This window comes from Bacillus rossius, chromosome 10 (genome assembly GCF_032445375.1).
Source record: "Bacillus rossius redtenbacheri isolate Brsri chromosome 10, Brsri_v3, whole genome shotgun sequence".
In the NCBI taxonomy this organism is placed as follows: Eukaryota; Metazoa; Arthropoda; class Insecta; order Phasmatodea; family Bacillidae; genus Bacillus; species Bacillus rossius.
In genome coordinates this window covers 2,874,253-2,896,851 of record NC_086337.1, presented here as the reverse complement: position 1 = coordinate 2,896,851, position 22,599 = coordinate 2,874,253, and the positions used below count along the sequence as shown (strand labels likewise).

Here is a 22,599-nt window from a genome sequence, read left to right as displayed (position 1 = left end):
AGTAGCCAACTGTTCCTCAGGTACGTAGACAACTGTACCTCAGCTACGTATCCAACAGTTCCTCAGATACGTAGCCAACTGTACCTCAGCTACATAGCCAACTGTACCTTAGCTACATAGCCAACTGTTCCTCAGCTACGTAGACAACTGTTCCTCAGCTACGTAGCCAACTGTTCCTCAGCTACGTAGCCAATTGTTCCTCAGCTACGTAGCCAAAAGTTCCTCAGCTACGTAGACAACTGTTCCTCAGCTATGTAGACAACTGTTCCTCAGCTATGTAGTCAACTGTTCCTCAGCTACGTAGCTTAAAGTTCCTCAGCTACGTAGCCAACTGTACCTCAGCTACGTAGCCGTCAGTTCCACCCTAGACACTGCCAGTATCTGCCTAGTGAAACTCTGCTGGCAGAGCGGTCAGACTACCTCACCACACCTCCAGCACTAAATGTTCTCTTGCTCTGCTGATATAGTGGGGATATTAAATTGTTCCAAACTATGAAAATTTTGAAATAAAAGTGGTTAAAAATACAATATTTATACTTATACCACTCAACCACATGAATTTAATTTGTACTGAATTGGTCAATTTGTGAACAACTTCAGGTTATAGTTAAATCAGCTGAATAAAGTAAAAAAAATTAACATTAAAATATTAGGGAGTAAAGATAAAAGAAAAAATAGTTTCCACAATTTTTCCCAGGCCATTTTTACTTAATGTAAAGAATGTAGCTGTACAACCAGACAAATATTATAAACTGACCACTATTCACAACATATCATACAAAACAATGATTTTAGTTTATTCAGTCACCTTACTCTTCTGGCAGTAAGGGTTGTGAACACAGTGTCAGATATGCTACGCCACACCAAGTCCCAGAGCAGCGTGATGTGCACACTGTTAGTCCCAGGAGGAAGACACTAGACAGAAGTAACGACCCATGCGTATAACCTCGATGAGGCCTCACGTCTCCCATTATAGGAGTTCTCGCATATCATTGAGAAACCATGGACACGCAGTCACCATATGATACAAACATGATTTTGTAACGCTAGCTATGGCCTTTCCCAAGGTTCTGTCCTTGCTTGTGCAAACAACATTTGCTTGTGTTTTCTGCTGCAGTTCACAGTTCAAAAACTTTCAGCAATTTAACTTCATTAACTTCAGCTACAACACTAGGTTTCACAAGAAAGCACAGCCAAGAATCAAGAAGAGAACTGCAATCGGAAATATCACATACACGGACATTCGAGGCTCGCAGCTTGAAATCAGTAGAGTGATGTCATCTTCCTCGTGTTCGATACCATCGCGTGTCGGCACCTCCACAATGACAATCTCGCTGGACATGAAGGAAATGGGAAAAGCACATTCTGTTTGATTAACGCAGCCTTTGGTAAAGTTGGCGTACTGGTAGGTGGGTTTGTGTATGTCGAAAGTGGCATGTATGTCGTTCTGCACGAAGTCGTTATCGCTGTAGAAGATGTAGTAGTAGTAGCCGTCGGAGAGAACGTCGTGGATAGTCTTCATGGTGCGCTGGTGGCTGGCGAGCGCGTGCTGCCCCGTGCAGTTGCTGGACGAGGGGAAGGGGTTCGCCAGGAGGATCTGGCCGTCGTAGCACGCGAACAGGTCGTTCTCGAAACTCGACGCGGCACTCTCTTCCATCTGCTCCGGGGGTACGTGGGTGACGTTCGCGACGCTCGCGACGCCTGCCAAGCCCGCGTTTCCCCCGTGACCGATGCCTGCATCCAGAACACGCCCCGGATTCACATTACGTCTGTTTCTCGAGTTCTTCCTCTTCTGGTGCTCCAGTTTCTCCCCATAATCTGTGTTGAGTATTTTCTCAAGAGACTTCTTCAGTTCAGCTCTGGAAGAGTTTTTGGGACGGTGGACACCGGACCTGGAATGCTTGAGCAGGCCACTACCCTCCCTCCTCTTTGCGTGCCGGTGCCTGGCGCCGGCCCCGGACTGGTTCCCCAGGAGACGGTGCCTCGCGAGGTGGCGGTCGGCCAGCTGCTCCAGCCCCGGGAGGTCCCGGTCGTCCTCGGGGATGTCAGGGATCACCTCCGCCGGCGTCTCCAGCGTGATGCGCACCTGGCCGGGGTCGGCCGCCAGGTGGATGGGGCCCTGCGTCTCGCTGTGGTCCATCAGGCCACACGTCTGCAGGTTCTTCTCGCCCTTCACCACCAGGATGCGCGAGCCCGGGTACCTGCGCACACCACACAGTCCTCTGTCAACACTCACACACACCACACACAGTCCTCTGTCAACACTCACACACACCACACGCAGTCCTCTGTCAACACTCACACACACCACACGCAGTCCTCTGTCAACACTCACACACACCACACGCAGTCCTCTGTCAACACTCACACACACCACACGCAGTCCTCTGTCAACACTCACACACACCACACACAGTCCTCTGTCAACACTCACACACACCACACACAGTCCTCTGTCAACACTCACACACACCACACACAGTCCTCTGTCAACACTCACACACACCACACACAGTCCTCTGTCAACACTCACACACACCACACACAGTCCTCTGTCAACACTCACACACACCACATGCAGTCCTCTGTCAACACTCACACACACCACACACAGTCCTCTGTCAACACTCACACACACCACACGCAGTCCTCTGTCAACACTCACACACACCACACACAGTCCTCTGTCAACACTCACACACACCACACACAGTCCTCTGTCAACACTCACACACACCACACGCAGTCCTCTGTCAACACTCACACACACCACACGCAGTCCTCTGTCAACACTCACACACACCACACACAGTCCTCTGTCAACACTCACACACACCACACACAGTCCTCTGTCAACACTCACACACACCACACACAGTCCTCTGTCAACACTCACACACACCACATGCAGTCCTCTGTCAACACTCACACACACCACACACAGTCCTCTGTCAACACTCACACACACCACACACAGTCCTCTGTCAACACTCACACACACCACACACAGTCCTCTGTCAACACTCACACACACCACACGCAGTCCTCTGTCAACACTCACACACACCACACGCAGTCCTCTGTCAACACTCACACACACCACACGCAGTCCTCTGTCAACACTCACACACACCACACACAGTCCTCTGTCAACACTCACACACACCACACACAGTCCTCTGTCAACACTCACACACACCACACGCAGTCCTCTGTCAACACTCACACACACCACACACAGTCCTCTGTCAACACTCACACACACCACACGCAGTCCTCTGTCAACACTCACACACACCACACGCAGTCCTCTGTCAACACTCACACACACCACACACAGTCCTCTGTCAACACTCACACACACCACACACAGTCCTCTGTCAACACTCACACACACCACACACAGTCCTCTGTCAACACTCACACACACCACACACAGTCCTCTGTCAACACTCACACACACCACACGCAGTCCTCTGTCAACACTCACACACACCACACACAGTCCTCTGTCAACACTCACACACACCACACACAGTCCTCTGTCAACACTCACACACACCACACACAGTCCTCTGTCAACACTCACACACACCACACACAGTCCTCTGTCAACACTCACACACACCACACACAGTCCTCTGTCAACACTCACACACACCACACAGTCCTCTGTCAACACTCACACACACCACACTCAGTCCTCTGTCAACACTCACACACACCACACGCAGTCCTCTGTCAACACTCACACACACCACACGCAGTCCTGTGTCAACACTCACACACATTTCACAAAGCAGCACCAACGGCAACTTTATTAGTACAAAACTTTACATTTTGTTCAAATTAAGAATGAGCATGGGTGTTTTTTTTTATGGTTTTCCATTGTCTCAAATGTTATTAAAGTTCATCCACTAATGTGGAATAATTTTTTTTTTTCAGTTTTAGAACGTCTATTATATAAATTTTATTTTATTATGTATATAAGTGACGGTTATATAATTATAGTGTTCATCATAGCTGATGTAAGACTTTACTTCAGTTATTGTTACACGCATGCTAGGAGCACTGCCATCATGCGAGCCAGTGGGCCTATTACCAGTCATGTGTACATGGGCTCCCGGGTGGGGCGCCAACTACTGACGCAAGGCCATACCTTCTCGGATTAGCTGCCCGGCCTGGTACCCCATACTGTGGTGTTTGTCACAGATCTTGGCGTGTATCTGGAGGGTTCCGCAGGTTCCCGGAGGCCGCTGCGTGGAGTGGCATAACTAGGAAGCCTTTGTTCTTGAAGCTTCCGGTATCAAGTCGACCCTGATGATGCCACACGTCAAAGGGGTGTGCGACCATTCCCGAAGGGGGCGGAGGGGTATAAAAGCAGCGACACCTGCCTCTGGTGCAGTGAATCGAAGAGAGGGAGTAATAACTGGACGACAAGCGTCAGGCTTCCTGTGCGGGGACTGTGCTGTGTGCGACGGACGAGTGAGTAGTGAGGCAGTGTGTTGGGACAGCGGTGTAGAGGCGTGAGATCAGATACAAGCGTACGGAGAGCTACTGTTGAGCCCAGCTCCAGTGGGGAGCGTGAACGTGAACTGAATAAAGAAGTTATTAATTTGTGGACTGACATTTTAAGTGCTGGAATTTAATTAATAGTGTAAATATTAGTAATAAAAAATTGTATTTAATTAATTGAACAATCTTTTTCTAACCTTTTTTCCTACTCATAATATTATCTTTCTTTTACACAGCTAAACATTCCTGGTAATGCAAGGCAAGTCCTGGTTCAAAGTTACAATCTATGGAGAGAAAAAAAATGGCAAAACAAACAGTTTTTTAGACTTCAGAATTGCATGAGCTTACGAGAACAATATGGGTTTGTTCACAGGTGGGAATACTCATACATCCCTCATGGATCTATACATGTAGCTGTGTAGTGATAATGGAGTTGGTTACTAACAGTACACAATGACACAACCCAAGGGTAGTTAGTATCTGCACCAACATCAACGCTGAACAGAGAAAATAATGTCATGTGACTGAACATGCCAAATCATTTAATGTCAAGCCATCCAATCCAAATTACTATGCTACTTGTTTTCTTTCTAAATTTCAATATAATATTACTACGTATGACAAAGGAAAGAAATTGCGTAGCTGAGGAGGATGAGAAGTTTGAGGAAGATTGGGCAGAGAATGGCAGATAATAATGCACAAGTTGGCAAAGACAGAAAAGGTTTTGAGGAAGTGTTAGGAAGCAAAGGGTGGGTAAAAACAATGAAGGTAAGAAGTTGCTGGAACTATGCGCAAGAAGCGGAATGAAGGTTGGGTACAGCTGGTACAGGTAAATGAGACACACAAGGTAACGAAGTACAGCTGGTACAGGTAAATGAGACACACACGGTAACGAGGTACAGCTGGTACGGGTAAATGAGACACACAAGGTAACGAGGTACAGCTGGTACGGGTAAATGAGACACACAAGGTAACGAGGTACAGCTGGTACAGGTAAATGAGACACACAAGGTAACGAGGTACAGCTGGTACGGGTAAATGAGACACACAAGGTAACGAGGTACAGCTGGTACAGGTAAATGAGACACACACACGGTAACGAGGTACAGCTGGGACGGTGAACATCAATCCGTTATAGACTACTTCCTGCTGAGAAAATATATGAAAAAGCAAACTAAAAATATTAAAGTGATACAAAGTTTAGCCCCTTGGGGGAGGGGGGGGGGGCCACAGGTTGTTAGTAGCAGACTTAAAGAACTGGACATGCAGGAAGGAAGTAACCCAACAAGAGAATAAGGGTGTGGAGACTGACTAAAGAATGAAGAGGAGGGACAGAAATCTGCCCAGAGAAGAGATGCAAGGTGTTGAGAAGAGTGGGAGGGATTTAAGAAATGCCCGGTTGGAGCTACAGAGGAGGTGTGTGGAAGAACGAGCAATAAACATGGTGGAGTGAGAGAGCAAGAGAAGCAGTGAAGGAGTAGAACAAAGCCTTCAGAAGATGGTTCAAAAGGAAAGAAAGAAATGGATGCAAAAATTGACAGAGATATTAGAAAAGGGTATGGAAGAAAGTAAGAAACTATTATACAATCAAGCTCGGAGTAGGAGGAAAGAAAAGGATCAGACATTAAAAATGATAAATGAAGAAGGAAGAAGAGCTGCTGAACCCAGGGGAAATGAGAAGGCAGAAGGAAGTATTTTCAGAGTTGTATGATGAGGATCTCACCCGGGAAGATGCAGAGGAAGCACTGAAAAGCTCCAGGGACAGATGAGCTGACTGCAGAAATGACGAGAGCAGGAACTCTCTGGCTGTATGGAGTGATGAGGGGTACTTGGAAAGCAAAATGCATACCAGAGGACTGGAGGAAAGGGGTAACAGTGCCTGTGTTTAAGAAGGGAGACAGTAACTATAGGGGGATCACTTTGCTGTGCCCCTGTGTAAAGGTGTAAGAGAAGATCTTGGACAAGAAGTTAAGGAAGGGCATGGCAAGCAAATGGCATGAGGAGCAGCGTGGGTTTAGAGGACGGTAAGACATGGATCTGATTATTGCCATACGACAGCTGATGGAAAGAAGATATAAATTTGGGAAAAAACAGAGAAGTGGAGAAGGCATACAACAGTGTGAAACGACAGTGCGTTTGGCAGGCTACGGAAGAAGCTGGGATAAAGAAAGAGTTACGTAGAGTGAAGAGTACGTATGAGGGAAACAGTAGCAGTGTGAGAACTGGAAGAGGGATGAAAACAAGCCAACGGAGTACAGCAGGGTAGTGCACTGTCTCCATTGTTATATATTATAGTGATGAAAAGAATAATGAAGGAAGTGGAAGATAAGATTGGAGAAGGAAAGATGAAGGCCATGCTATTTGCTGATGATTTGTTGCTTTGGGGAGAAAAGGAAGATGCAGTGCAAGGGCAGTTAAAGGCATGGAGTGAGGAAGTAAAGAAATGTGGTATGCAATTCAGCACTAAAAAGAGTGAAGTAATGGTCATGATGAGGAACAAAAATGAAGTTAACAGATGCACTGATGTTGAGTTGAAACAGGTAGAAACCTTCAAGCATCTAGGAAGTTTATTGGAGGGAGGAAACAGTAAGGCGAGTGCAAGAAGGAGATCCATTCTACAGAGTGTGAGAGATTTGGCATGGAAGAGGGAGGTGCCATTAAAGTGTAAACGAGTGTTGTACAATTCCTACTTTGCGGCCAATGTCAATTGTGGGCTGGGAGGATCACAGCAGTAGGAATGAAGTCTGAGGAGCATGTTGGCAGCATCAGGAGTGAGATAGTGCAGGAAAGAGCAGGAGTACAGGGCGTGAATGAGAGGGTGTGGCCACGCCCAGAGAACAGGAAGAGAGAGGCTGCCTAGGAAAACGACGGTGTTGAAGTACACAGGAAGAAGGCCCCAAGGAAGATCAAGGAGGAGGTGGGAAGAGCAGACAGTTAAAGCAGTGCAGGAGAGAGGAGAAGACTGCAGTAAAGTGAAGTATGAGGAACGGTGGAAGGACAGAGGACGATGGAGGCAGTTTACTTGACTGACCCGGCCACTGGCTCGAAACAGTTGATGATGATGAATTATGTACACAATTAATTATTTTCCCAGATTTTCAATACATATTACAAAGTTTTGAATATGATTACCACAATTGTGTCATTTACAAAACAGGAGAGAACAGTTTGTTTATCAACAAATACCCTCTTTTATCGCATAATCGTCGCACTCACATAATTATCGCACCCATATTTTAGGCCGTCAAAATTGGGATAAAAAAACTTCTCGCATCAACGTCAAATTATGTTTTTGGTCCCGCTATTAGATGCAGAGCACTTTGTGTAGGTATCTTTTCCATATAAAACGATGTATTTTAAAGTAGAAATCTAATATTTATTCAGACAATACCGCTTACTTATTTAAATAACAAAAATACGAAGTTGTCTGATGTGTAAATTTTCTTTTAAAAATGTTTTTAAACGTCATAACCTTAATCTGTACGTCTGTGTCGCCGCGGTGTACTGCTTATAATAATGTAACCAGCGCCAGCTTAGCTTCATTCATGTTTGGTTAAGTTGCTTCCCGTATAGAGCACGCACACACAGTCGAATATTGATATCTAGCCGATTGCATGCAATGCGCGCTCTCTGTCGAGTGCTGAGTTAACTACATTTGATGGCCCGCACTCTTTTGTGTTAAGTGTGTACTACGACGATAGTTATTCGTTCTGACTCATGCTGGCGTCACAGTTTTGGTTTTTCTATTTAAAGTTGAAGAAAGGTTTTAGTTGCAAGACTTATTAATTAAAATTGTTCAGCATGCTCTTGTATACTCCACTTTTAAATAAACGTACTTTCCATGAATGGGTTTTGTTTTTATGAATAACTTTACCTAACAAAAAATTTTTTTTCCTCATAAATGTTGCACCCCTACTTTTCAAACGGGATTTTAGTATAAAATGTGCGACGATTATGCGAGTAAACACAGTACATATTACAAAGTTTTGAATATGATTACCATAATTGTGTCATTTACAAAACTGGAGAGAACAGTTTGTTGATCAACAAATACAAGGGTTACACTTTTCAGGGACTTGTATAATGAAGTTGAATAAAAAGTAAAAAAATATTAAAGTGTTTAAAAATTTTCCAAATGAGAATTTACACATCAAATGTATAATTTTGCGTTAAATCTCAATTTTAGTTGACCCCATTCACATTGAAAATAAATATTACGAGAAAAAATATATATTGTCAACTTAAAATAAAACTGATAACCAAACCCGTGACCCAAATGAGAGGCAGAACTAAGGTAGCGTACTGATAACTATTGTACACACTAACCACGAAAATGCAGACTATGAAATATAGTTTACTCAGCTGAATGCAATCAGTGAGCTGTCAATATTGATATGTCCTCTACACACTCTGTACCACCAGCAATGGCTACGTGGTGGCGACTAAACAGATACTGAATACGTGTCTGAAAGATTATACTCAGTAGTAACCCAGGTTACTGCCCTTCCCACTATGTTAATGACTTTATTAAAGATTTAAAATGTTTTTTATAATCAGAAGTAATACTTGGTTAGGTTTTCTATCATTATGTAAATAACAATTGTTTATTCTTTTGAGAGGTATTCAGGCAGTTAAGTTATTCTGACAATTTGCTTGCTCTGTGGTGAATAAGCCCCGAGATGTTATTTTTAACCGGTTTGTTTATGTGTAGTTACATTTTATGTGTTTTAACATTTTTATTCGTAATTGCAATTCACGTAATTATTTTTGGCAGTGGTTCTTTGTTTGAAGGTAAGTAGATACAACAGTTTTCCAACTACGTAATATTTAGAGAGAGACAGAGAGTTCAATAGCCGTGAGACAGGACTGAAGTTAGTTGAAGTGCTGTACGGCCTTCACTCAGATCCAGTCAGTTTCAGATATCAGCAGTCCACCTATTGCTGAGCCACTCCAGCAAAGTGTACTTTCCAAAAGAAAACCAGTGCAACAAAGTAGGCAGTATGCTCAAACAAATGCAAGACCAGATTGTATAACCATGTTAGAGAGTACCGTGTTTTCTCGCATAATCGTCGCACATTTTGTTCTAAAATCAAGTTTGAGAAGTAGGGGTGCAACGATTAAGCGGAAAAAAAAATTTTTTTTTTAGATAAAGTATTCATAAAAACAAAACCCATTCATGGAAAGTACGTTTATTTACAAAGTGAAGTATAAAAGAGCACATCAAACAATTTAATGTAATAAGTCATGCAACAAAAACCTTTCTTCAAATTTAAATAGTAAAACAAAATCTGTAATCCAAATACAAGCCGAACGAACGCGTAACTACCGTAGTAAACACCACGAGAGTGCGCGGGCCGTCAAATGTAATTAACTCGGTACCAGTACCGGGTAGAGAGCGCACGTTGCATGCAATCGGCGAGATATCGAATTTTGACTACATGTGCGCGCTCTATACGGGAAGCAACATAACCAAACAGTAATGATTGCAACGAGCGCTGGCCACATTTTCGTAAGTGACGCAGATGAACAGATGAAGGTTATAACGTTTAAAAAGTTTTTAAAAGAAAATTTAGACTTCAGACAGCTTCGTTTTTTCGTTTTTTAAATGAGTTCGCTGTAATTTCTGAATAAATATTATATTTATACTTTAAAATACATCATTTTATAGGGAAAAAATACCCACACAAAGCGCTCTGCATCAACATCATGCGACATCATCCAAACCTTGCCGCCGCGACACGAGGGTGCGAGAGGGGAGGGGAGGGGGCACGGACCTGGAGCAGGCCGACAGCACGACGGAGGAGCCGCGCGGCAGGAAGAAGCCCCAGTACTCGAGCGTGTCGTCGGGCAGGATCATGCTCTTCTTCAAGTGGACGTGCTTGCGCCGGTCACTGCGCTCGGGCATGCTGCTCAGCTGGAACGCGTGGAACGACGAGTTCATCCTCAGCGACTGGGCCTGCCGACAACACAGGCACATCTCTCTCCAGGTCACACGTTCACTGTGACTTGGAGCCCACTACACCACGCCTAGGTTCAACTTGGCTAACTGTTTTCATTTCACCACACACTTCTCGTATGCCACTGTACACCTCCCTAAAACTGTACTAATGTTCGTTTGAAACAAATTAACAAGGTGGTAGCTATTAACTTTGTTCATTCTGGATCAAAATATAGTTGTGCAGGTAGACAAATGTAGCTCAAAAAACCAAAACCAAAAAAAAAATTTCTTAAAACATTCATTATATTGTTTGCAAATATTTATATTTTTAAAAACTAAATTTTAACACATATTCTAAATTTATTAAGTTATAATTTTTAACTATCGAAATGAGGAATGTTAGAAAAAACATTCTAGTACCTCAATAACAGGGTATTTTTTTTGATTAATTTCCCAAAGTAAAAAAATTCCAAGGCTTCATTATTTTGTTCTGAAAATTGCAACTATATTTATTTTTAATTAAACATAGTGATTTTTAGGTTAGGTTATTTGTGCTGGACGAATTCCCAATCCTTGCTTAAGAAAATTATTAAAATGTCTCTGTGATATGTTTGAAAGTCATTGGAAAATTTAGATGCAATTTATGGAGTAATATGTGAACTAAAATTCTATAATTTAAATTAATTAATAGATTTTTTGCTTATTGTAAATGTAATTATAAAATCAGTTTTTTAATTAAATATGAGGTTCTTTATTCACAGTAATTTAAAAAATGTTAAGATATTATGAAATACACTATGAAAAATGTCCAAACCGTTATTATTAATCTTTGTGGAATATTTAGAAAGGGTCATTGTAAAAATAATAAATTATTGGAAATTAGTCACATACAATTACATAAAAGCATGTGAGAAAATATTTTATAGTAAAAATAATATATGAGAAATTTGTTTGAAGGAAACATAAGTTATGCGAGAAGAGTACCTACTTTCCTTTAGCACATTCTTCATTCATTTAAAATTTGCACAAAAATCTTTATCAATTCAATCATACTGATATCAATTTTCTTACTTAAAAATTAGAGGTATTTATATGTATTGTTTTCATTTTCAAATATCAATTGTGTGGCCATTTTGCTGACTGTTTTACTTCAGATAAGAAGTAAAATGCCCAAAATTGGGCATTTAAAGTAAAACTGTGGATGTTCAACTCAAACTCAGGTAATTAGTTAGTGAACTACAATTCATTATTAAACTTCACTTATAGGTTCTTAAGGTCATTTGAAAATCTAAATGGTTCGTTGTGAAATTGGCCCTTTGAGGTCAGACAACACCACCAGTCACTGTGACATCCTGCAGTCTCACATGATCACAGCGACCTTATCAGCAGTCACTTGCCTCACTAGCTCACTTCCAAAGGGCCAGAAACCGTGTAATCCTGCAAATTCTCACATGGTTACTGTCACCTACAGGCTAGACACCACCACCAATATTAAATTATACTTATAATTAAGGTAACATCTGCCTTGATTTTTCTTGGAGAAATTATTTTTTACTATAAAAACTTACTGACATTGTCCGGGCCTTTGCCCCACAGATCCCGATATTCCCCCCCCCCCCCCCCTTACAACACTTCGAACGCCCCGCTAGTGCCGTGCGTGTGACGTTTCAAATAGCACGCCATAAATACCACAGCGCGCAGTAGAGTCAGTGAATCATTCACTTATTAAATATTAAGTCATATTGTAAATCCTTCTTCCTTTATCCCCAAATGTACTTGTTAATTCTGGATCCTGGAAACATTCCGCATGTACAAGTTACAACTCTGCACCAATGGTCATGAACTTCCAGAAGGCCATCTCAGTATTTAATTATTTATGAGATGTAATATAAATATGTAAATTGAAGCAGGAATAACTATTGTTAATTTTAGGAGTGTAATTCTGTTTAGATTGTATTACGTTAATGGCACAACTGTCTTTTCAACGTGGCATCAGACACGCTGTCCGGTGGCCACCGCTCCCCCAATCACTTCGCATCGCCACCCGAGGTAAGACGCTTCCGCACTCCCAGGACTTCTTCTTGGTATGGGAACTGATATTCTGATATTCGTTATCCCGGCTTCTTCAACAATTCAAATAGTTTCTTTCATCCTCAGAGCTAAATAGTAACATGTGAGTCAGAGTTCGGTCACCAACACGAAGCTTGTGCCCAAACACCGAGTGGGTCTGGACAATAAGTAAACCAGTCGTGTCGTTAGGCGTTGCACGAGAGGCATGTGGCGCAGTGGCACGTACCGCAATGCTTGTGTTTCTCTGTGTTCGTACACCTCACTAGCGCGCAGAGCGTGTCCGACACGGAGTGCAGGTAGTGGAGGCACGCTCCCACACGGGCGACGTGTCTGCCGGGCCCGCGCCCCTTACAACACGGGGACGCCTCACCCCACCACATCACTGCTTATTCCCTGTTCACCTCTTTGTAGTTGGATCTTGAGAAAATATTAAAATATGCAAGGTAATTCATTATACATTGAAAACTCTATGTAACACTTAACGGACTGAGCATTATTCGGCGTTTTAGAGAGTGGTCGTTAAATGGAAAGAAATAAAAGATATAATTGTACTATTCTATAATATGTATTTACTAATATAGTATACATTTTACACACGAACATTAATATTCATACAAATAACAACACTTATTGCGTATAGTCTGTTATTTTTTTTTTGTTTTTCCATATTGTAGACACGGTAGAGAGACTGAATCCAAAGCATCTTCCAACATCACTGATCTTTTCTCCCGCCTCTATTGAGCGTATTAATAAAACTTTTTCGTCAATACACAAAGATTTTCGTTGACTCACCATGTTTACAGTTCGAAAGTCTGTAAGCAACTGCGACAATGATAACATGTAACAACTTGACAAAAGTCTAGTGACCGAGGTAAACATTTGCAAGTTCATCATACAAAAACAAAAGACAAAATTTACACAGCTGCAGTTCTGATCAACTTCGGCAACTTAGAAAGTACTGCTTAATGATTTATAATGTTGTATTGTTGTCGTTAAATAGAGTGAGTGTGATGCTATATAGAGTGTATTATTGTATAGAAAACAAGGTAAACCAAACAAAGTCAAGCAATTTCGAAGTTTTAAGGAGTTTGTCGTTAAATCGAGTGACGTTATAAAGAGTTCACACTGTATATGTATGTTATTTTTATTGAGTTTCTTAACACTCACTTGAATTGCTTGGATCAGATTTTTAATGATAAAACAAAACTTTTCCTTTTCACCCCCTTTAGGTACAATTTCGTAATATGGAAAAAAAAACACACAATTCGTAACTCTGTATGCATGTTGTTCATTATTAGTTCAGACTAATAGATTTGGACACATATATTATTTGTTTAATACAAAACTTACACACTTTACATCCTTAGTAAAATAGCAAAAATTATTAGTATTATAATTTGTTTTTATTAATTAAATCATAACTTACAGCCTCCTAACCCCCCCCCCCCCCCCATAACTACTAACAAAAAAAATTGAATATGTAACTCTACATGTATGTTTCATACAACTTTGGAAAAATTTTCAAATCCATACTTTTTCCTTTTACAGCCCTAAGGGGTTGAATTTTGCACAATTTGAAAAGGGTTTGGTAGGTTTGGTATGTTTATTAATATACCCCCACTATATTTTCTTGTGTTTATTAGCTTTCGAGTTATAAACAATTTTAAAACCATAGCTACCCCTTTTTCATCCCATTATTGGTAGAATTCTAAAATTATATATAGCCTAGTTTTTAAGTTTGTCAAAGACCTTACTAATATAAAAGTTTCATCAAAATCAAGTGGTTTTCGATTGATGTCGAAAAAGCCATGAGCAAAAAAAAAAAAAGGAGACAAACAGGCAAAAATTTTAAAAAATATATTTTTCAGATCTAAATAATATCAATAGCCATTTCCAATAGTGTTTTTTTTCTTTATTTCCATAATTTTATTCAATGTACAGACTTTTCACCTCAACGTTTTATTATTAGTATAGATTAAAAATACTTGCCAAAATACATACCAATATACAGTAGGAACAAATCTTTACAGAAACACAAACAATAATTTCATCAACCGACAAAAATAATCACTGTCCAATTACATCAAAAAACAGAAAAAAATAACAATTTTGAAGATAATCTGTAATGAAAACTGACAGTTAATTTTAAACTGTGTGTGACCAGGCTCTAGGATACGGGAGAACGATTTCTACAAGTGAAACTACAAAGTCAGTCTGAGCGTAATGCCAACACCTGCGATAAAAATAGTTTTCAAACAAGACAGCCTGGCTCGGACCGACTGCACTTTGTCGCAGAGCAACACGGCCTACCAACATGACTGGCGAGCACCCTAGTGGTGGAGAGGCGGTCATGCAGCCAATCACGACACCACTACACAGCTCTCTCAGCCAATCACTAAATTAGTCAAATAACATAGAAATTTCCCAGATTTTCTTTAACAGGCTCTTTTGCTACTACGTCTGATTGGCTACAGAAATAATTCTGCCAAATGTTCCGCTACCGATTTATAACATATTACGGCCGCATGCACACCTGCAGATGTTTCCTTGTTACTGCAGTTTCATAAAATGCCAGATAATTAATAATGTTTGCTAAGCTGATGTCGAGCGCGGCTACGCCCTCCCTCGCCCCCTCTCCCCCCACCAGCTCCCTCTACCTCCCACCATGCACGTGTGATATCCGCCCCCAGGCACAACTGGAGTCTGTACTACGGACCCCTAATCTAGTGTGATTTAAATATAATTGTCATCTTTGTTCTTTTTTTTTATAAACCCCAAAGTGTTTATGTTTGCAGGTATCAGTACGCAAGGACGAAGCAGCGCCCTACGCGGGCAAGCTCTCAACTTCCCTCACACAAGAGATTCACATTGGAATTTTAATAACTAGTGTTTAAATAATTAAAGTATGTTAATACCTAATAATTCCAGTTGGATTAACACATGGTTTTTAAGAGGACGGGATGTTATCAGGTAACTACAAAGCGACCTAATGGTAGTGTAGTTGTGCGACACCCTGGCCGCGGGCAGCGTCGGGGCCTGCTGCGCCCTGGCCCCGGTGTCTCAGCGACCACCGTGCGGAGGCGCGAGGGCTCCCGCACGGCCACGTCTCCGGCCGGCGCACACTGTCCCGAGTGACGCTAACCGGCGCCTACCGTGCACATTCCCCCCGGCAACCAAACGTACGTATTACAATAAAAACATTCATGAAACCAACTGAAATCCAAGTGCAATTAGATACTGAAAATTATGTTGAAACGAATGGAAACCTTGTCAACTAACACCAAATAAACCATTATTAATTAAAGACATTTTTACTAACATCCTGAATTACAAAATGCCTCACTAATGCTCATGCGAGACGGAAGCGGCTACCGCTGTGGAGCGTGTGGAGCATGCGGAGCACGCAGTCACCTGGCAGAACACGGAGGACATGCCGTCCACCACCTCCACGACGTCCGACTCGGCCACGGCGAACGTGACGTCGGCAAACACGCTGTGGCGCAGGTAGAGTGGCAGCACCAGCAGCAGGGTGGGCAGCACGGCCGTGAGCAGGCAGAACATCACCACGCGCTTCGCCCCGTGCATCCTGCGCCGATCTGCCACACACACACACACGCGGGGTTCACTGGAAACAGATTACACTACATCTTACAAATACTATCCACCAACTCCGGTGGTCAAAAATATGGAAACCTGCAATGCAGCAACAGTGAGGGCGAGTGGTCGCTTGCTAGACAAGTCATCATTCCCCAAGCAAGCAGTCCTGCTCGCTGAAGCAACGCAACTTCTCAGCAAGCAGCGAAAAGAGGTGGACGGGTCTGTGATTGCTACAGAAGGCGTCGTGACCTGCACAAGAGGCGAGTCACCCAGCGAAGGATGCTCCAGTGCATCTGTAAGTAGGCGGCTGCTACCAGAGCGAGTACCCACTTCAGGAAGATGCGTGCAGCGTCTTGACGGAGGCCGTTAGCGATCGACAAAAAGCATGAACGACAGTAACGTTACCACTTTCCACACGCTATTCTTCGCAGTGTGCAATTTCTGTAATTATTCTGCAGCTGAACATTTGTGACACAGTTTTCTTTTAAGGTCAAGAATAGTATTGAACTTAAATGCCTGGTTTTTGAGTAGGCAAGTGTTGCCTTTTAAATGAATACTTTTTGAGTTTGATAGAGAGTTGGACAATGGTAGACACACCTACTTGGCACTTGCATTCTACCTGTATTAACAAGTTTAGTTCTCAAATTTTAAATTTACTATGCTATCCTTTGTGATTATGTTTTTGAGTATTTGAGGTTTAGTTATAGAGATGGAATGGTAAGTAGTTTATTTTAGGTTTCATGATCAATGAAAAATTTGAGTCTTTTGCTTGACTCATCTTTCTAACAAGTCCTTTTCTTGTGTATAATATGTAGCGATTTGAAATGCGGGCGTCATCGCGGGCCTCCGGCACTCCGCTCCCCTCATCCTTCTCCCTCCTTTTCCCCCCCTCCTAGTGTTTGTTCAATTTGTACTCGTTTCCCCCACCCTTTCAATATGCGCATGCGCACGCTGCGGCGCGAGTTTATAAAATCTGCTGCAGACATGTTGAGGGTCTTCTTCTACTGGTAGCCTTTGTGAGGCTTGGTTGTCAGCAGTAGCTGACCAGTTGTTAATTTCACTAGCATGTAGTCCGAGAGCTTCGACTTAGTCTTCGTGCGTGTGCGACCTCAGGGGAGAAATGTAAGTTGGTTCCAGTCGTCAGTGAGGCGGTGGCCCTCACCCTAATGTAGAATCAGTTATGTTCAAATTTGTTCTGTCTAAATTCCTTTTCGGCCGCCACCATCAAAAATTGTTTGGATTTCTGCTTTAAATTTAATTTAACTTAACTTGCGTTTTTCTGTTTGTAACTGTCTCCCCCTGAGACGTCGTCGCACGTATTTGTTTGTTAATGCTTTTTAAAGAATAATGTAACTTCTTTCTTTCGTGTACCTGCACGTTGCAGTAGTTTTGTAAATGTAACTTTTTTTGTAATATAACTTCGGACAAGGAAATTATGTCCCTTTTTGACGATCATTGATTGGATCGTTCACTGTGTAGCCGGCTTACCCATGCACATTATAATTGTCAACTAACTCGTTTTGTCAGAAATGTTAACGTAATATTTATTGTGTATTAATATTGAATTTGTTCTTGCTTTTTGTATTTAACTTTGCATTGGTTAAACGTAACTGTATCTGAATATTAATGTAATATTAATTATGAATTAATATTGAAGTTGTTCATGCTTTTTGTATTCAACATTGTCAGAAATGTTGACGTTATATTAATTTGGAATCAATATTGAATTTGAATAAAATGTCTGTGTACCTGAAACCTTTCACCTTGATTACCCAACTGCTCCAATCACGTAATCTGCAGTCCTAGCCAGGCTCTGGTCTTCCTTCAATCCCTAATAGGCCCCCACCTATTACAACTGCGCAACTCTGCTGCAGGACTGTGTGTACTAACTTGTTTCTGTTCTTTTTTTTTATGCACTATGGGGACTCCGGCAACCGGGTGGATTTACCGTTAGCGGAGAGACGACCTCATCCAGGTTTTGACGGAGGAAGCCGTTCCTTTCAAAGAGGACGTAAATGTGGCGACCCTTCGTGGATTGCTCGTCAGGCACGTGCGCGGCGCCTGGGAGTCATCAGACGAGGTACCGTCTCGGCAAGTCCCCACCCCCGCTAATCCAGTTCAGAATAATTCCAGGTTTAATGAAAAGATATTTTTTTCTAATTTGAAACTTCTCCCACGTCTTGATAGTTGCGAACCGCACGTTTAGCTGGTTTAAAGTTGGTCAGTGAGGCGGAGTTTTTGAAAGCTCTCCTGAGCCTGTGTGGGCCAGCATTTTTGCCACTGCTCACTGACGTCATGAATCAGAATCAGACCTTCGCACAGTTCAAGACGTCTGTGCTACAGTTTGCCTGTCCGCCTCGTGTGCTAGAAACGTGTAAACGTGAACTTGTATTCAGGTTTCAAAGGCCTGAGGAGCCCCTGTTGCAATTCATTAATTCTGTTGCGGCCTATGCTGAGGTACTGGAGTTGAACCTCCCTGAGGCGGAATTAACGCAAACTAATGTTAGCAACGTGTCTCCGCTGGTCTTACAGCATAGCGCCATGCTTAGCCCTCCCTCCAATCTGAGTACTCTCCGTAAGTGGAGCGCAGAAGTGGAAAATAGATTGTTGGCTGTCAAAAAATACCACGAGGATTTTCACTCAAAGGCCTCGCCAGGAAGTTTTGTTCCTGTTTCTAATTCTAATTCTAAATTCAATTCTCCTAAATTCAATTCTCCTAATGTTCAGTTTACGTCTCAAGTCAACACCGTACCCGCTCGCGCGGTGCGCGCATCGCGGCCCATTGAGTGTGCGGCTAGTGCAAGTGATCCCTCTGTCGGGGCGAGTGTTGCCGCCGGCAGACGTCATGAGTCGGCTAATGCGCCCGGCCCGTCCTCCAACCATCCCAGGTGTGCCAACTGCTGTACTTACGGCCACACGGTGTCTGAGTGCACGCAGCCCGCTGTGAGCCGTGAGCAGCGAAAATGCTTTCGTTGTAAGCGCACTGGGCATTACAGAAATCAATGTCCGGGAAACGGGCCTTGACCGGGCGTGCGAGTGGTCGCCATGGTCGTCGCTTGAGGAAAGCCGCTCATTACTCGTACAATAATTTTGTACACGTTCGTCTGTTTGGAAATAATATTCCAGCCTTAATTGATTCCGGTGCTACCCGTTCCTTGATTAGTTCCGAATTGTTCGATGCATGTTGCATCAAACATCCGTATTTAATAAGCCGTGTTTGTACCGGCTCTGACGTGAAAATTTGTGTAGCCAACGGCGTAATTGTTACGTCAGACATAGAAGTTGAAATGCACATTAAGATCGCGGGTTTCTCTTGGAACTGGCACTTTAATGTTGTTCCCGGGTTATGTCACCCGCTTATTCTAGGTTTAGATTTTCTGGGAAAGACGCGATGTTTGTTAGACGTCGCTAACCAGGAACTGGTTTTTGGTTTTCATCTTACACGTAAAATTAAACTTATTCATCAGGACTCCGCTCCTATCGTCATGTCGTGCGCCAACAAGTCTGACGTCATTAGTAGGGACGCGGTCATTGCTGACGTCATGAACAGGTATTCTGACGTAATTAACAACCGGATAGGCATGTGTGACGTCATGCCCTATAAATTTTATTTAAAGGACACGACTCCTGTTAGGGCTAAAGGACATAAAATTTCTCCGACCAAATTGCAAAAGTTGAAAAACATTATCGATAGACTCCTAGAAGCAGGAGTTATTGCTCCGTCTGTTTCCGATTTCTGTTCGCCTTCCTTTTTAGTCCCTAAAAAGGAAGCGGGGGAATTCCGGCTGGTACACAATTACAAGGAACTGAATGACAAAATTAAGGAGGACAGCTACGAGTTGCCGACCGTAGAGAGCGCCCTTCAACATTTAGGGAACGCCGCAATATTTTCCGTCATTGATTTAAATGCTAGCTTTCACCAATGTTTGTTGCATCCTGATTGTCGTAAATATACTGCATTTTCTACCCCGTGGGGGCAATTTCAATTTAATCGTGTGCCTATGGGTGTGTCTTTTGGTAGCCAGGCTATGAGCCGAGTGCTAGATCACATTCTAAGGGACTTAAAATTTAAATCAGTCTTCAATTACATCGACGATATTTTCGTCTACAGTGATAACCTGGAACAACACAAGCAACATTTGTGTCAAGTGTTTGATCGTCTCAGAGCCGCTAACTTGACAGTTAATCCCGACAAAATTCATCTGGGAAAAGATTACGTAAAATTTTTAGGTTACATTATTTCGCAAGGCAAACTCATAATGGATCCCGATAAAGTTTCCCCCATCGTAAACTTTCCTCCTCCTAGGAATGTCAGAGGAGTTCAGAGATTTCTCGGCATGACGGGATATTATTCTCGTTTCATCCCCGATTACGCAGCAGTATGTGGCCCGCTTAATAATTTACGTAAAAAGAATGTTGTTTTTGAGTGGGGCGACGCTCAACGGAAGGCCTTTGACAGTCTTAAGGCCTTAATCTCTTCTCCCCCTGTCTTGTTTCTACCTGATTTTCAATGCAGGTTCGCCCTCCAGGTAGATGTATCAAGCATCGCGGTAGGTGCTGTATTGGGGCATATTGAAAACCATAGGTTGCGCCCTATCGCCTATGCCAGTAGAACACTTACCGACGGGGAACGACGTCTGGGTACCTATGAAAAGGAAGTCTTAGCATGTTTGTTTGGCATCGAGAAATTCACGTCATATCTCGATTGTCACGAGTTCGATCTTTTTACGGACAATCAAGCGCTCAGTTGGCTGTTTAACCATCCGAATCAGCTCGGTAAACTAGGGCGCTGGGTGTTAAGACTGTCCCGCTTCAAATTCTAGCTGCATCATATTAAGGGTAGTGACAACGTTGTGGCAGATGCGCTTTCGCGAATGTTTTCGCCCGATGAATTTGCGACTCGTGTTTCGTCCACGGATGAAACACAGCCGATTTGTGCAGCTGTTTGCAAAATATTTCCGGAATCATTCCTTAGCATTCGTCAGTGTCAACAGGAGGATCCTTTGTGTGTTCAAATCAGGAAGGATTTGAGTGCCGGTAAAGCCGTGCCATATGTTGAGGAACAGGGTGTTGTTTACTATACCGGGACATCTGGTAGACAAAGGAAGGCTGTTGTTCCTGCATCCCTACGCCCTATGGTTCTAAAGTATTTTCACGATTCTTTATTGGGTGCACATTTGGGCATCGACAAAACGTTCCGTCGAATTAGTGCACATTTAGCTTGGCCTGAATTGTGAGCTGATGTTCAAAAACATGTGCGAACTTGTCGAGATTGTCAAGTCTCGAAACCGCCGCAGTGTGCCAAAGTCGGCTTGTATTGTGCTGATGCTCCAGTTGCCCCCTGGCATGTGCTTCACATTGACATTTTTGGTCCCCTAACACGTTCTAAAAAAGGTAACAATTGTATTTTGGTTATTCTGGACATTTTTTCGAAATTTGTGTTGCTCATCCCCTTAAAGAACATGAAAGCAAACAGTATTGTTAAAGCCTTACGAGATCAGGTATGGAAATTTTTTGGTGCTCCGGCCATGATCACGTGTGATAACGCACGTTACTTCCGCTCTGTACTGTTCAAAGACATGTGTTTTCAATGGGCCATTAAGCCTATTTACAGTAGTCCTTACTGTCCCCAGGGGAACCAATCAGAGCGAGTCAATAAAGTGCTTAAGAGCATTCTCACTGCTTTCTACAGGGATGATCAGTCGCTATGGGACAGCGATCTTGATTTTATCAACGTAGGCCTTAATTCAGCTGTGCATTCCGCTACTCGATTCCCTCCTTCAATTCCGTTTCTAGGTAGGGAGCTTACCCACCCCCTCCTTAACCAGTGGGGACTGCCGCCCCTGGAGGCTGCCTCGGATGACGAGTCACTGGAGGCCGTGCTGGATAGTGTGGCTTGCAATCTCACGAAGGCTCGTCCAGCAGTGGCTAGTTCATATAACACTTCCCGGAAGCCCCATGGCTTTTCTGTTGGACAGTTGGTCCTTGTAAAGAATTTTGTGCTACCTAATTCAGCTGAAAAGATTAATGTTAAATTAATCCCACCTTATGTGGGACCGTTTATCATAGACAGGTTCCTTAGTGAGAATACTGTCTTGATGCATAGTACTTCTGGATCTAAAAAATTTAGAAAGGCCCATGTCTGGCAGATTAAAAAATTTAATACATAAGTAGAGGGTTTGTTGTTGTTTTGGCGTGCGCGTCTGGTTTTGTGTTTCTTTTTTTTTCAGTTTGGTTTGGTTATCGTTCCTCCCCCCTCCTTCCTCGTTGCGGATGCCGTGCCCCCAAGAGGATCTGCGCAGCTTCGGACCTGAGGCTCCTCCGCCTGCCCGCTCTGTCATGGTCACTGGTGCCCGCCCGCTATGCGCTGCGTCTACGAGGCCGCCCGCCTCTTTCGCTGTATGAGTCCGTGGATGCGTCCATGCGTCTCCGTCATTCGGAGTTCCGCATCAGCATGCTGCTGTGCGGCTCTTCCCTGG

The 22,599-nt window shown here is 43.0% G+C and overlaps 1 protein-coding gene across 1 annotated transcript in view; it reads right to left on the bottom strand.

Moving 5' to 3' along the window:
* Nucleotides 1-687: 687 nt before the first annotated feature.
* The window catches only part of LOC134535718 (uncharacterized), a 32,568-nt gene continuing 10,656 nt past the window's right edge, over nucleotides 688-22,599 (bottom strand). Inside the window, exons 2-4 of the mRNA XM_063374926.1 lie at nucleotides 15,935-16,119; nucleotides 10,290-10,471; nucleotides 688-2,201 (exon numbers count right to left, since the gene is read on the bottom strand). Coding sequence (XP_063230996.1) covers nucleotides 1,178-2,201; nucleotides 10,290-10,471; nucleotides 15,935-16,108 — 1,380 coding nt within the window. The 5' untranslated portion in view covers nucleotides 16,109-16,119 and the 3' untranslated portion in view covers nucleotides 688-1,177. The remainder of the gene's footprint in view (nucleotides 2,202-10,289; nucleotides 10,472-15,934; nucleotides 16,120-22,599) is intronic.